This window comes from Lactuca virosa, chromosome 9, assembly GCF_052849685.1.
Source record: "Lactuca virosa cultivar CGN04683 chromosome 9, Lactuca_virosa_CGN04683_v6, whole genome shotgun sequence".
NCBI lineage: Eukaryota > Viridiplantae > Streptophyta > Magnoliopsida > Asterales > Asteraceae > Lactuca > Lactuca virosa.
In genome coordinates this window covers 5,411,980-5,425,966 of record NC_136434.1, presented here as the reverse complement: position 1 = coordinate 5,425,966, position 13,987 = coordinate 5,411,980, and the positions used below count along the sequence as shown (strand labels likewise).

The window sequence follows — 13,987 nt, the reverse complement described above, 5'->3', positions numbered from 1 at the left end:
ATCCATGTGTAGCTCAAAATATCAATTCACGTACTCCTGCAAACAGAAGAAACAGTGATCTTCTTTACGTGACTACCAGTTTGAGGCCTGTAATGTTGTCATTTGTATATTCGCATACCTGATTATCCCCAAAAGTTGGCTTATTACCAATGTGTTCACAGATCAAATCCGATTTCCTGAATGCTATGGAGAATATGAAGCCAACAATCTAAAAAATCATTTCTTAAATAGGAAATTAACAAAACATCAAAATCAAACCTCCAATATTTCAATTTGTTCGTCATGTGAAAAACATTACCAGTATTTCTATTGGCTTTCAAGTACCCTTCACTATAAAATGCGGATATATAACTAAAAAAGCGGATTACGGGTCAGGGAAATCAACCACAAAAACTACCAAGAATTCATCATACACAAAGGAATTAAATTAATAAATTTCAAAGAAAACAATTATTAATTTTAACTTATCTTGAAATCCAAAATCAAGAAATTCTTAGACCATCTCCAACCCATCTCCATTTTTCTCCCCATAAATGGAGTAAAAAATGGGGTAAATAGTGTTTCATCTCCAACCCTCCTCCATTTTCTACCCCATATTTTACCCCAAAAAGTATATTCCTAGAATATTCTATTTTTATAACTTATATATATTGTCAAATATACCTATCTACTAATTAGATTTTAAAAAATATATATTATATTTTTTTCATTACAAAAATATTTCAAATTATATTATAATAAATAAAATGTTTATATATAATAAATTTAAATTAATTATTACTTTATTATAAATAATTATTAAATAAATAAGATTATATTTATAATAAATATATCAAGATCACGATCGTATTTGTTTACTATATTTATAAATTATGTTACTGTGTTTCAATTTTTAATATATATTAATTTTTTATATGAATTCAATAAATAAATATTAAACTTTATTTAAGATTAATTAATATAAATTAGTATATAACATGATATTATAAATATTAAATATTGCATTTAAATTATAATTCTAATCAGGTGGCATATGGAACCAGAAGTAAAAAAAACGTAAGAAACAAAAACAAAACCCTAAAAATGACACAATCAATACCACCTTTTATCATAACGGAAAGTTGTTAATTGTTGTTGACGAACAATAGGGTTCTCACGCAGCCAATTGTTGATGCAGAAGGACAGAGATGAATGAATTACCAACCGGTCATAGACAAAGAATTGGGGTTAGGAGAATCCAACATGAAGCAGTGGCTAGTGAACTTTAAAGGAATATGGTGCCATTACAAAAGCGTCAGTACCCATCGATCGAACTGCATGAATTCACATGAACCCGACCAAATGCACTCATTTAAGAACCCTTCAAGATGGAGGTGCATTTGTCGTGGATTGATTTCAGAATGTTGAGAACACCAAATCGGTCGAAGGCGAGAAAGAGAAAGAGAGAACGGCAGGGCATTGTTGATGGAGGATGCAGTGTATTGGGAATCGATGCATCGTTTTTCTGGAAGCAGTGGGGAAAACTGTGTGGACATTAGATCGAAATATGTTGTTTTAGAAATATGTCTCACGAACTGTCCGCGCTCTAATATATATATATATATATATATATATATATATATATATATATATATATATATATATATATATAGCCCCGTGCCGTTTTTTATGAAAAAATATAAAACTTTTTACTATAAGGACCAAAAGTGTCAAAATGGCTAAATAATTAAAGGGGTTGGAATTAGCAAGTTTTTAGAAAAACAACCAAAGTTGTCAATTCCTTAAAGTTTTGTGGCCAAACTTTAAATATTAAAAGGTTCTAAAAAATGTAAAAATTTTGATTGCAATGACCGAAAGTGTCAAAATGTAAAATTTGACTGTAAGGACCAAAAGTGTCAAAATGGCTAAAGAATTAAAGGGGTTGGAATTAGCAAGTTTTTAGAAAATGGACCTAAGTTTTCAATTCCTTAAAGTTTTGTGACCAAACTTTGAATATTAAAATGTTCCTAAAAAATGAAAAAAAAATTTGATTGTAATGACCAAAAATGTCAAAATGGCTAAAGTTGAGGGGCAAAGTTGACAAAAAAACGTACAAATTTACTATTCATAAGAGAACAAAGTTTTAATATATATATATATATATATATATATATATATATATATATAAAAGGTTAGGTTTATGTAAGACGACCTAATTTTGTGAGACCGTGAGACACAATCATAGCCACTCATTGTGTAGATAGAAAAAAACATTTTTAAAATGCAAAATAATTGAAAATTTACGAAAAAAAAAATTTCAAATATTATTTTCGTCATTTATATTTTCCAAAAAAAATTTAAAAAAATACCGAAAAAAAAATAAAAAAATAAATAAGGAAAATACTCTTTTTTTTTTATATATTCTAATAGAATATTAGAATATTTTACATATGTGACAAATCTAATAGAATATTCTAACTTTCTAAAAATCACATTAGAATATTTACAGTGTAATATTCTATTAAAATACTTCACGTATTTTTCAAAAAAAAACAGTAATATTTTTTTTTATTATTTTTTATTATTTTTAGGTAATTAAATACGAAAATAATAATTAAAAAAAGAATTTTCGGATTTTTCCTTTTATTTTGCATTTTAAAATTATTTTTAGATATGGTCTCACGGTCTCACAAAATTAGCATGGTCTCAAATGAAACTGAACCTCTATATATATATATATATATATATATATATATATATATATATATATATATATATATATATATACTTGAAAGGCGTCCTCGAGTCCCCTGTCCCTGCACCCGTCATGTTCTTCTCTCTCCAATAATTTACGTTCTACAATATTGGCAAGGTTGTACCAATAACCCATCATGCCCCTCTTATTTCCATGCATTATGGTGTCAAGGTGCGTTTTTTTCATGGATTAGGGTTATAAACCTTTAATACGACGTGATGGACAGGTACATCGCTTCATAGACAATTGTTATGCAAACCACCGGTTCATCAAGTTCTATTCATATGGACATTGATTCATTACAAAATTACACTCCAAATTGGATAAATTCTTCTGTTCAGCCACCGATTCTCATTCTCTTCAAACCGTAAGAGGTTAGAATTCATTTACTTTACTTTTCATTTCATTCTTCTTTTTTACCCTATGTTTACTGTCACGTTCCCCTCTCTATTATATTGTTAATAGGAAATTCTATATATATGTAATGGAAGAAATAGAAGCCCAAACCTTCAACAAGTAGTAAAAAATCTTAAAACAACCCAGGACAATGACCAGTCAGAAAATCTTATGACCAACATCACTACTATGAGTTTCTGTATTGTACATATATGGTAGGAAATCACATAGGCAGTGTAAGGAATGTCTTTTTGTTTTCCCAGTTACCAACTACAGAATAATCTTAAGGGTGGACCATGTTAGCAATGTTTTTGACCAGAAAGGCTTCATCAGATATGTGACGAGCAAACTTGAGAATCCAAAAATGCAAATACAAAAAACTGCATTCTAATTCAAACAAAAACCTCAAATCAGAGCATGAATTCGATACTTGTGACACATGAAAAAATAGAATATAATTTAGGGCAAATTTTGTCAATATAAACCTGAACGGGTAGCAAAATCCAACTATTGGGTTAACACTAACAAATAGATAAGATCAAAATCAAATTAGGGTTTGTGAAGATAATGTACCAATAGCAAACATGGTGACAGCAGATGGAACGATTGAAGCGTTCCTCTTTGGCTCCGCATTCAACAAGATCACCGAGGATAATTTCAAACTGTGAAAATTAGGATTTTTTTGGGGGGGGTGATGTAATTTAAGTGAGAACCGAATGAAATATTACCTGTTTTGAAGATTCAAGGACTAACAATCAATCCACAATTGGCAGAAATGACTTGATGAATATTTACACAACGAATTAGGTTTTTTTTTTTAGTGGATGATGTGTCGGATTCCTTTTGTGCGTAAAATCGGACGTTTAGCGAAAGAGATGGGGGAATTGGTGGATATGTCGATGTGTAGAAGGGAGGCGTAGAAGTTGAAGAGAACAGGAGATGGATTGAATCAACGTAATGAGCTACTGATAAATTACGTCGATCGGTGAGGGTGGGTTACGTGGCGATTTTGGAATCGTGTTAATTTGCTTTTGGCGACTTCAGAATAAAAGGGTCTTTTATATATATATATATATATATATATATATATATATATATATATATATATATATATATATATATATATATATATATATATATATATGTTCAGGTTCATTTGAGACCATGCTAATTTTGTGAGACCGTGACGCAATCTAAAAATAATTTTAAAATGCAAAATAAAAGGAAAAATCCGAACTCTTTTTTTTTAATTATTATTTTTGTCACTATAATTACCTAAAAAAATTACCGTTTTTTTAAATACGTGAAAAATTCTAATAGAATATTACACTGTAAATATTCTAATGTGATTTTTAGAATGTTAGAATATTCTATTAGATTTGTCAGATATGTAAAATATTCTAATATTCTACTAGAATTTATAAAAAAACGGTATTTTTTTTATTTTTTTTTATATTTTTGGTTTTTTTTTTGAAAAATATAAATGACGAAAATAATATTTGAAAAAAAAATCGAAAAATTTCAATTATTTTGCATTTTAAAAATGTTTTTTTATCTACAAAAAAAAAATTACGTCTCACGGTCACACAAAATTAGTCTGTCTCACATGAACCTAACCCTATATATATATATATATATATATATATATATATATATATATATATATATATATATATATATATATATAGAAGGAACTAGCATTTCAAGTGTCTTAGTCTTGATGGTGAATACTTGTAGAGAAAATCATACTCTTTGATTTTTCTATCTTCATCAACATCCCAATTACAAGTGGGTTCAAAGACTCCAAAGGTTGTCATTCTAAAACACTCTATGGTTGTTTTAAATATCAATATAACCTCTATAAATGGACCCTAGATGGTTTGATTTTGTTATAAACTTTAAAATAAATCTGTTATTTTTAAAAGCTTCCGTTGCGGTTTTTATGAAAAACTAACTTACATTTTGTATCATAACCCATCATGATCTTCCAAGAATATGAAAGAAAATGATAATTTTTATGAACATTTGGATGAAACTTTATGTAGTATTTCAATTGAATCTAATGGTTTGGCTTAGGTTTGATTAGTGACTATGGGTATGTTAGGCAAGAAGCGTTTGGGAGCGTTTGAGAGTTCTATCATCTAGCGTTTGACAAAACGTTTCGTTTTGAATAGAAAGCCTTGTTTGGCAATTGCCATTACAAACTTCTAGCGTTTAGTTTAAACAAAATGCTCCAAATCCAAATGTTACTTCATATAGCGTTTGACAAAACGCTACCGGCTACAAACTACCTGCTACCCGCTATCAGCTAGTTTTGTTGAACACGCCCAATGTATAATTATAAAGCTTGTTTTATTACATATTTTGGAAATGAATGAGTTATTGGAGCTTGATATTATTTTTTAGTGCCAACTTAGGCCACTAGTTGGATTCGGTATCGATTCATGTTTAACTCGCATATTAGATGGATATAACTTGAAATCGGATCTTTGTTGATATTGATTATTTATTGTTATTTTTATTGCATGCTTTCAGTAATATAGTTTTAGGGCTAATGTCATAAAAACCCTAAGTTTTCAGGGTTTTGTTGGTTTTACCCAAAGTTGAATTTTATGTCCGTTTTTACCCTAACATTTTCGAAAAAATGTTTGGTTTTGTAATGAAAAAATTGTATATAATTTTATGTCTTACTTTATCTCATTTTGACCTGCTCAGGTCATGAAACCAAATCTTCAATTTTTCCAAAATAATGAGATTTTTTCTACAATTTTTTTTCAAAAAATTGTATATAATTTTTAAACTTATTTTTATGTATTCTCTTAGTATTTTTACATATTTTTATGTATTTATGTAATTTTTAAAGTTTTTTATATAGTTTTTTTATGTTTTTTATGTATTTTAAATGTATAAATATATTTTTTATGTAGTTTTACGTACTTGTATGTATTTTGGTACATTTTTTAACGTATTTATGTATTTTTTAAAGTTTTTTATATAGTTTTTTATATATTTTATGTATTTTGAATGTTGAAAAGACTAAAATACCCTACATAGCTAATAGTTTTGTGTCTAAGAATAATGTAATTTACTTATAATGTATGAACCAGGGTTGAAAACCACAAAAAGTTCAAAACTAATTATGGAGACTGCCCCACAATCGTGTGTACATTTTTAGCAGCTTGGGATTTGGATTTGGATGTTGATGTTATTATGTTTGATTTTCCAAAAAAACTTTGTAAGCATTTTCTTGCAATATTGTTTATTATCGAAGTGTTGTTGTAGGGGTAAATTTGTCATATTCACATCATAATTTCTTCTCAAGTTTTGTGAACAACAATCTCAACTTTAATTCGATTTAGATTTCATGTTGCAATATTTATGACATAGGATTGGAAGAACCGGTCACACGGGTGCCAGAGGTAAATTTCATCATTTTTTTGGTAAAGTTTCAAGTTAAAATTACCTATATGCCCTTATTGTATTATTTTAATCCTTACATTCTCTTAATTTAAGGGCAATGTATGGATACAACTTGTACCAAACTACATTTCATGTTGCAATATTTATGACATGTCATATTTTTTTATATTTTTTTAGGAAAAAATGGCAAGTCTAATTACGAAAAAGAACATGACTCTATCAGACTGTGTGGAAGAAGCCATGAGGAAAAACATAGATACATAAATACGTAATGATATGTATTTAGATATAAATATATGAAATAATATACCAAAATACATAAAAATGCTTAAAAATTCATATAAATACGTAAAAATATGTTTATAAATTTAAAATACATAAAAAAAACCTTAAAAAGTACAAAAATATGTAAAAGATTACGTAAAAATACTTTAAAAAATACTTATAAATAGATAAAAATATGTTTATATATTATATATAAATTTTGAGGAAATATGTAGAAAAGTCTCATTATTTTGAGAAAATTGACAATTTTGTCTCATGATCTACTAAACATGTAAACATTGACTAAAGTGAATAAATTTATCGGTTTCTTAAATTTTCTATTAAAAAATATATATTTTAGGACTTAATCCTTAATTTTCCCAAAATAAATAAACTTTTTTTTTGAGATTTCACGTATACATATTTATTGTGATAATATAAATATTTAGGTGGCATTGGGGCATATTTACTAAAGTTGCATAATCGTTGGTTGCATGTTGTTTATTTAACATTGGATTGGTTATTTAAATAGTTTTGTTAGTATATACATCAAATTTTTGACATGACACATCGGCGCCATATTATTTTTCCCTTGCCCCACAAAACTATTAAGATATGGTATCACACTCACCACACTTTTCTTTTTTATTTTTTCTTAATTAAATAAAATTTAATTATATAAAATAAATAAAAGGAAGCTACTTCATTAATTATAAATATATACATACCAAATTAAAGACATAAATAAAAATACATAATCGAAACATATTTGAATAGTACGTGACACTGATTCCCGCAACACCAACATATTTGACGAAGTAGAATACGATAAAGACGTTTTCAAATTGTGAATATGAAAGAATAAAAGTGATTGATATTTGTTTTGTGGTTTGAAATGTGAAGTGTGTGTGTATATATATATATATATATATATATATATATATATATATATATATATATATATATATATATATATATATATATATATATATAGGGTAAAGTGAATATACCTAACAACCTTATATAAGCTTAGGTACCTAACATCATCATACTGCGTCATTTGGCATTGTATTTTCATGGCAATCGACCAAGGTTCTTAAACTTCATCCCTAAGCTTGATTTACTTCAAAAATTTTGGACATTCATCATTATATTCCTCCTACATCATTTCATTTGTAGCAGTAGTATATGAAGCCCATCAGGTATTCGACAGAAAGAAGTGATGTAAAAGGAAGATAATATTGAAAGTCCAAAGATTTTGGATGTAATCAAGTTACGAGGTTGAAGTTTAAGAACTTTAGGGCAATTAAAATTTAGATATGACACAAACCGATGTAGTATTATGGAGTTAGGTACCTAAGCTTATATAAGGTTGTTAGGTATATTCACTTTACCCTATATTATATATATATATATATATAAAATAGAGAAAAAATATTTCTTTTTGAAAAATTCATGTTTAATTACGGTCACAAGCAACAACAACATCTGCGGTGAAATCTCCTACTGTGAGATACCCACCATACCACCACACAACTGGGCGGTGTCAGTGTTCACCTCACCACGACGGTGACACGTCACCTATCGCACGGTGCGGTTTGTTTCCATATCGATCGGTCTAATTGTTTAAAGTTACCAATTTGTTGACATGTTTATGTAACTTGTGATTTTATCATGATTTTAATATATAAATTGTTCTGAAAATAAACTATTGAACTCTATCATTCTTTCATGTCTAACAATTTTCCTATCGATGTGTATATGAAGAGCGAGAGACAGAACTGGTAGCATGTAAATAGTAGGTAGTGTCGCATTTTGATAATGTATATGAATGATTCACTAGCTCTAATTACAAAAGCTAAAATAAAAAATTTATGGCACAAATAATTACTCGATTAGTGGATCAATGTTCCTATGTTGGCTCAAGAAAGTGAAATTGATAAAAACAAAGTACCGATGCAAATTAATAATAACCACAACATACAAACTTACGACGAAATCTAATGAAGCATTTAAGATAATAAAATAATAATATGTTGTGTTTTGATAATAACGAGTTCATCATATTACATCAATTCATTTTTGATTCAGTTAGATCCATTGTTACATCATTATAATATTTAATAACATTGAGGACACTTGTTAAAAACAGTAATCGGAAAGTCTTTAGTTGCAAAGTTGCTAATCTTAAACTCGATTTGGTCACCATTCCTATTCACACTCTCAATATCAATCCAAAAGAATGCTATTTTAGCCTTTACACCACCTAATTCTTCTATTTTGTTTTTAGAAATCATCCCAGTGATTGTAGAACTATATCTGAGCTTATATTTTCCTGCACGAACAACACAACTGCTACTTAAATCATCTGAAAACTCACCACTCTTAGGATCCAAATTATAACCAATAACACCTTCCGGCAGAAGACCAATAGGGAGGTTGTATTTCTTTATAGCATCATAGGCCGATGGTGGACCTTCCCCAAACACCAACGAAATAAAAAGACAAAGAGATAAGCAAATAAAAACCATTTTCATTGTCTCCCTTCTTGGTTTGGCAAATTTTATTGTTTTTGTTAGGTGATGGGATTCTATATGTTAGTCTTTTAACGGAGATGATATATAAAGAGATCCAAAAAGCACAATAACATTTATTACATACGATTTAATGGTAATTATCTAATTTTTATTTCAGAACTTAGATTAATTGAAGTGCTTATTAGTAGTTATTGTATAAAATTAGAGTATAATTATTTTGATTATGTTTTAAGACATGTTATTTAATGTGGGAATCACTCAATTCACATGTTTTGAAACATAACTTAGATTACGTATTAAATTATTGATTTCTATGTTCTAACATATGCATTTTGGTTGTGAGCACTCAATTCATACCTTTTGAAACACAAGTTAGACTAATTTAGTTCAAACACCAAGTCATTTTTTTAATAGCTAGATTTTATAAAAGAAGCTAGCAAACAACTAGAAAATTACAAAGCAATAACTATAAAAGAGTTTGATAACCAATGAACCCATTTAACAGAAACTCTAAAAATAAACACCAAGTCATTTAATTAAAATATTTGATACAACATGATTATGCACACAACAAGTCATGTATGTAGTGTCAAATAATAATTACTATTACACAAGATTATAAATCACCATTAAAAATGTATATATTTTTATGTCTTTGTCCCAAAATTATCAATATATTTTGAGCAAGGAACATAAATTTTAGGATAATATCTGTAACGACCCAAAAATCAAGGGTAAAAATTTCATTTTTATTATAGTCAAAACACAGATGTCGTTTAATCCAAACATTCCAAAAACATTGCTAATTAAAAACATTTATTAGAGTTCATCCCAAAATCACATATGGCAGAAAACACGGGCGTGTGCGCTGCGATCAAGTCGGGCCTTTCCTTTCCAAACCGATGATACGTGAAACCATAAACAAAACTGTAAGCACGAAGCTTAGTGAGTTTCCCCCAAAATACTACATAGCATACAATCACAGAATAACATCCACAAAATATCATCCACAGAATATCATCCACGGTATATCATGTAACATACATATAGTTGCCATAGGCTCCCCCCATGGTCTTTACCAGGAATGTCACGGGCTCCCCCCATGGTCTTATATCCAAATGACATGGGCTCCCCCATGGTCTTATATCCAAATGTCATGGGCTCCCCCCCACCCCCCTCCCATGGTCTTATATCCAAATGCCATAGGCTCCCCCCATGGTCTTTCAGGCAAGTATCACAGAGACAACTAGCATTTCACATAACAAGTAATGGGTTGGCATTGGTGCCTTCGACCCATGGATATAGTGAGAAGACTCACCTGACACTGCCGAATCACACAGACGAACCCCGGTTGCTGGCTGACAGCTTTCCGAACTACCAATAATAAAACAACACCCAATTAACAATTGGGTTCCAATACATAACCATAAGTCCATACTTGGGGTAAAAAGACCATTTTACCCCTAACCTAGCTTAGTCCAAGACCAAGGCCCAAACTCACACTCTGAAGGCCCAAAAGCCAAACAATGAACCAAGGCCCAACATATGACCCAATTTTCCAAATTGGACCCAAACCCCTTACATGGGCCTTACCCTAAAGCCCATCCAAAAATACTAGTCCATACACTTGTTCGTACATGGTCCATTAAGAACCCAAACACCTAAGCCCAAAAGAAAAGGCCCAACTCGAGCCCAACACAATTAGGGTTTTCACATAAAATGACGATTAGAGTTAAGTAAAACACTTAACCCATTAAGGACTTAATCCATTAAGTTCATCATTCTACTAGGTCAATCATACAATATGATCGGGCATAATTCATAATTTCAATCTAACGGTCCAAAACACGGGTCCCGACAAATCCCAAACTAAAGTCTCCAAAATTAGGGTTTTTTAAACCCTAGTTAGGGTTTCCAACCCAAGCACATGGCACAAGGTCCAAAGTTAAGCTTTTAGGTCAATTAGGGTTTCACTAGGCCGGGCACTACCCACTGCCACCGGGCACTACCCACTGCCACCTCGGGAGGTGGTGGTTGACAGCGGTTCATGGCGGTAGCCACCACCTCACGGTGGTGGTGGTGGTTTTCGAGTCAAAATCCGACAACAAGCACCCAATACATTAATTTATACAGAAAGCACACACACAAACACACATTAGCTCATGCACACAACCACCCAATACGGCGGCTGGTGGCGGCAGAAAGACGGCAACAAGGTGACAGCCACCATGGTTGGTTGCCATGGTGGTTCCCCATGATTTCCGGCCAACGGAATACACCCACACCTCCGGCTAGAATAATAATACCCATACATACACGAACCCACTGAAACACGCACTGACACAGCCACCCTCGTGGCGGCAGGCGGCGGGCGGAGAACATTAGTCAAGGCGAAACAGTTGCATGGCGGCAACGACGACGACGAGACCCAACATCAACAACGAATAAGGTGAACTGGGGTTGCACCATCGACGAATAGGGACGTAACGGCTACTGAACACGTTCGACCGGTCTCCCTACGACCATAATATCGGGCTCGCACTCTCGCATTCGCCGACGATGAGAGTAGCGGTGGTGATGCATCAGCAGAAAGAAAGAGAAGAATGAGGAATGGTTGGAACAGCAACAATGACAACCACACGACCAACTATGGCTTGTCTTCAACAGAAGCGGCGCAGCGGCGGCTGGAGATGAGAAACCGGCAGCACCCGAAGGTCGCCCACTAATCCCTCGTCGGTCTCGGTATCTTCTGTCGTAGAGGAGAATGTGTTGTTAGTGGTCTTTGTTTATCGGAAAAACGAGAGAAAAGGGGTGGTGGCGGCTGGAGTACTCTAAGTGGCGGTTGACCTTAAGAAAACTAGGTTTAGGGTTTCGACTTCATGCAAGGAAACGGGAGGATGGGGCGCTAGGTTAAATCCCGTCTCCCTTAAACTTAAATCCATTATTAACACTTTAGCCCCCGCCATCAAAATCCTTTACAATTTGAATCTGATATTTACCAAACAGCCCTTGCTTCCTAAAATATTTTCATCACAAGCCCATAAGTTACCAATTAACCCCCAGAAATAAAAAAATTATAACCTTTAAACCCCATAGCGAACATCCCGATAAATTAATACAACTTTAGGGCTAGGATAAAAATAAAAATAAAGATACATCTCGAGGTTTTAGGGCTATTAATTATTTGTTATATATATATATATATATATATATATATATATATATATATATATATATATATATATATACATTCATTTAATTTTATTTATTTATTTTAAACGAAATATAACAATATCATAAGATTATTGCATTATTAGGTCAATTTCATTTGTTCTACCATGAAGATTATGGACCAATATATAAATGACTCATATAGCATGACAATTTACTTGAACTTAAATTTACAAACTCATATTGAACTATGATTGTTATATGCTTTTGAATAAATTACAATTTCCGTCTTCAAATTATATTTTATTATTTTAGGATGTCGTATAGAAAGAATTTTTTTTTTTTGGTCTTTGATGCAAATATATATATATATATATATATATATATATATATATATATATATATATATATATATATATATAGAGAGAGAGAGAGAGAGAGAGAAACAGGATCGGGTGATGACTCATTTTCAACTTGATGAAGGTATAAAGCTTTGAACTTGATCATTGGTGTCTTAGATCTACCATTTATGGGTTTTTGTTCATTTTGGTCCCAAGTATGAGATCTAGTGGTCTTGATTTCATTCCAGGAGCTTTAAGTTGCCCCTCTTAGTGTTTCTGAGGTTCAAGGTCCATAAAGTTGGCACCTTTAGAGTTTAAGACCATCTATGTTGGAGTTTGAGCCATTTCCATGAAAGTAGAATGCTATTTGGTCTTGTTGGGGCATGCAAAGTCACCAAGTCAGTGACTTTATGGGTTTAGACGTTAGTTGGGGCTCAGATCTGTGGTTAGGACTTGTTGGACCAAGCATTAAGAGCTTAATGAGGATTTGGCTTAATGGAGTAGTACGTTGGGCGTACAAGTCTGTACGCGCAGCGTACAAGCCAAAACAGCCTGTATGCTTAGCGTACAACTGAGTACGCCTTGCGTACTCAGTCAGATGGAGTTATGAGTATTGGGCTTCGGTGTGGGCCAACTATTGGGCTTGTTTGTCTTGGGCCCTGTTGGGCCATTAGGTTTTGGGCTGTTAGAGATGGTGGAAAAGGCCCCAGAAGGAGTTGGGCCCAATTTGGAAAATTGGGCCATGGTTTGGGCCACGAGTGGTTTTTTAGCATTTTGGGCTTAAGTGTTTGGATTATTATTGAACCATCATAATATAAAGTGTATTGGACTGAAAAGAAGGATTGGGCCTCATGGCAAGACCATGTAGAGGTTTGGGCCCAATTTGGAAAATTGGGCCATATGTTGGGCGTTAGTTGATTATGTGGCTTTTGGGCCTTCAGGGTGTGAGTTTGAGCCTTGGTTTTTAACCAAGCTAGGTTAGGGGTAAAATGATCCATTTACCCCAAGTTTGGATTTATGGTTATGCATTGAAACCGAAATGGTTAATTGGGTTTTTTCTTGATGATTGACAGTACGAGGATCGGTCAGCCAGCAGTCAAGGATTTATTCGCAAGACTTCAGCA

General features: G+C 31.8%; 1 protein-coding gene and 1 long non-coding RNA gene across 2 annotated transcripts; both read right to left on the bottom strand.

Annotated features, from left to right (window-relative positions):
* Window positions 1-3,172: 3,172 nt before the first annotated feature.
* LOC145141136 (uncharacterized) lies at window positions 3,173-4,144 on the bottom strand. The gene is made up of 3 exons (XR_013722459.1): window positions 3,859-4,144; window positions 3,704-3,792; window positions 3,173-3,517 (listed from the first exon to the last, which is right to left on the bottom strand). It is a non-coding gene; the product is annotated as an uncharacterized LOC145141136 (long non-coding RNA).
* A 4,790-nt stretch (window positions 4,145-8,934) lies between these two features.
* LOC145138897 (uncharacterized protein At5g01610-like) lies at window positions 8,935-9,345 on the bottom strand. Its single transcript, XM_079072905.1, has one exon. It carries the CDS (start codon window positions 9,343-9,345, stop codon window positions 8,935-8,937), a length of 411 nt encoding a protein of 136 aa, XP_078929031.1.
* Window positions 9,346-13,987: the final 4,642 nt, after the last annotated feature.

Coding starts and splice junctions, on each gene's coding strand:
- LOC145138897 (XM_079072905.1), bottom strand. CDS start 9,345: ATGGTTTTTATTTGCTTATCTCTTTGTCTTTTTATTTCGTTGGTGTTT.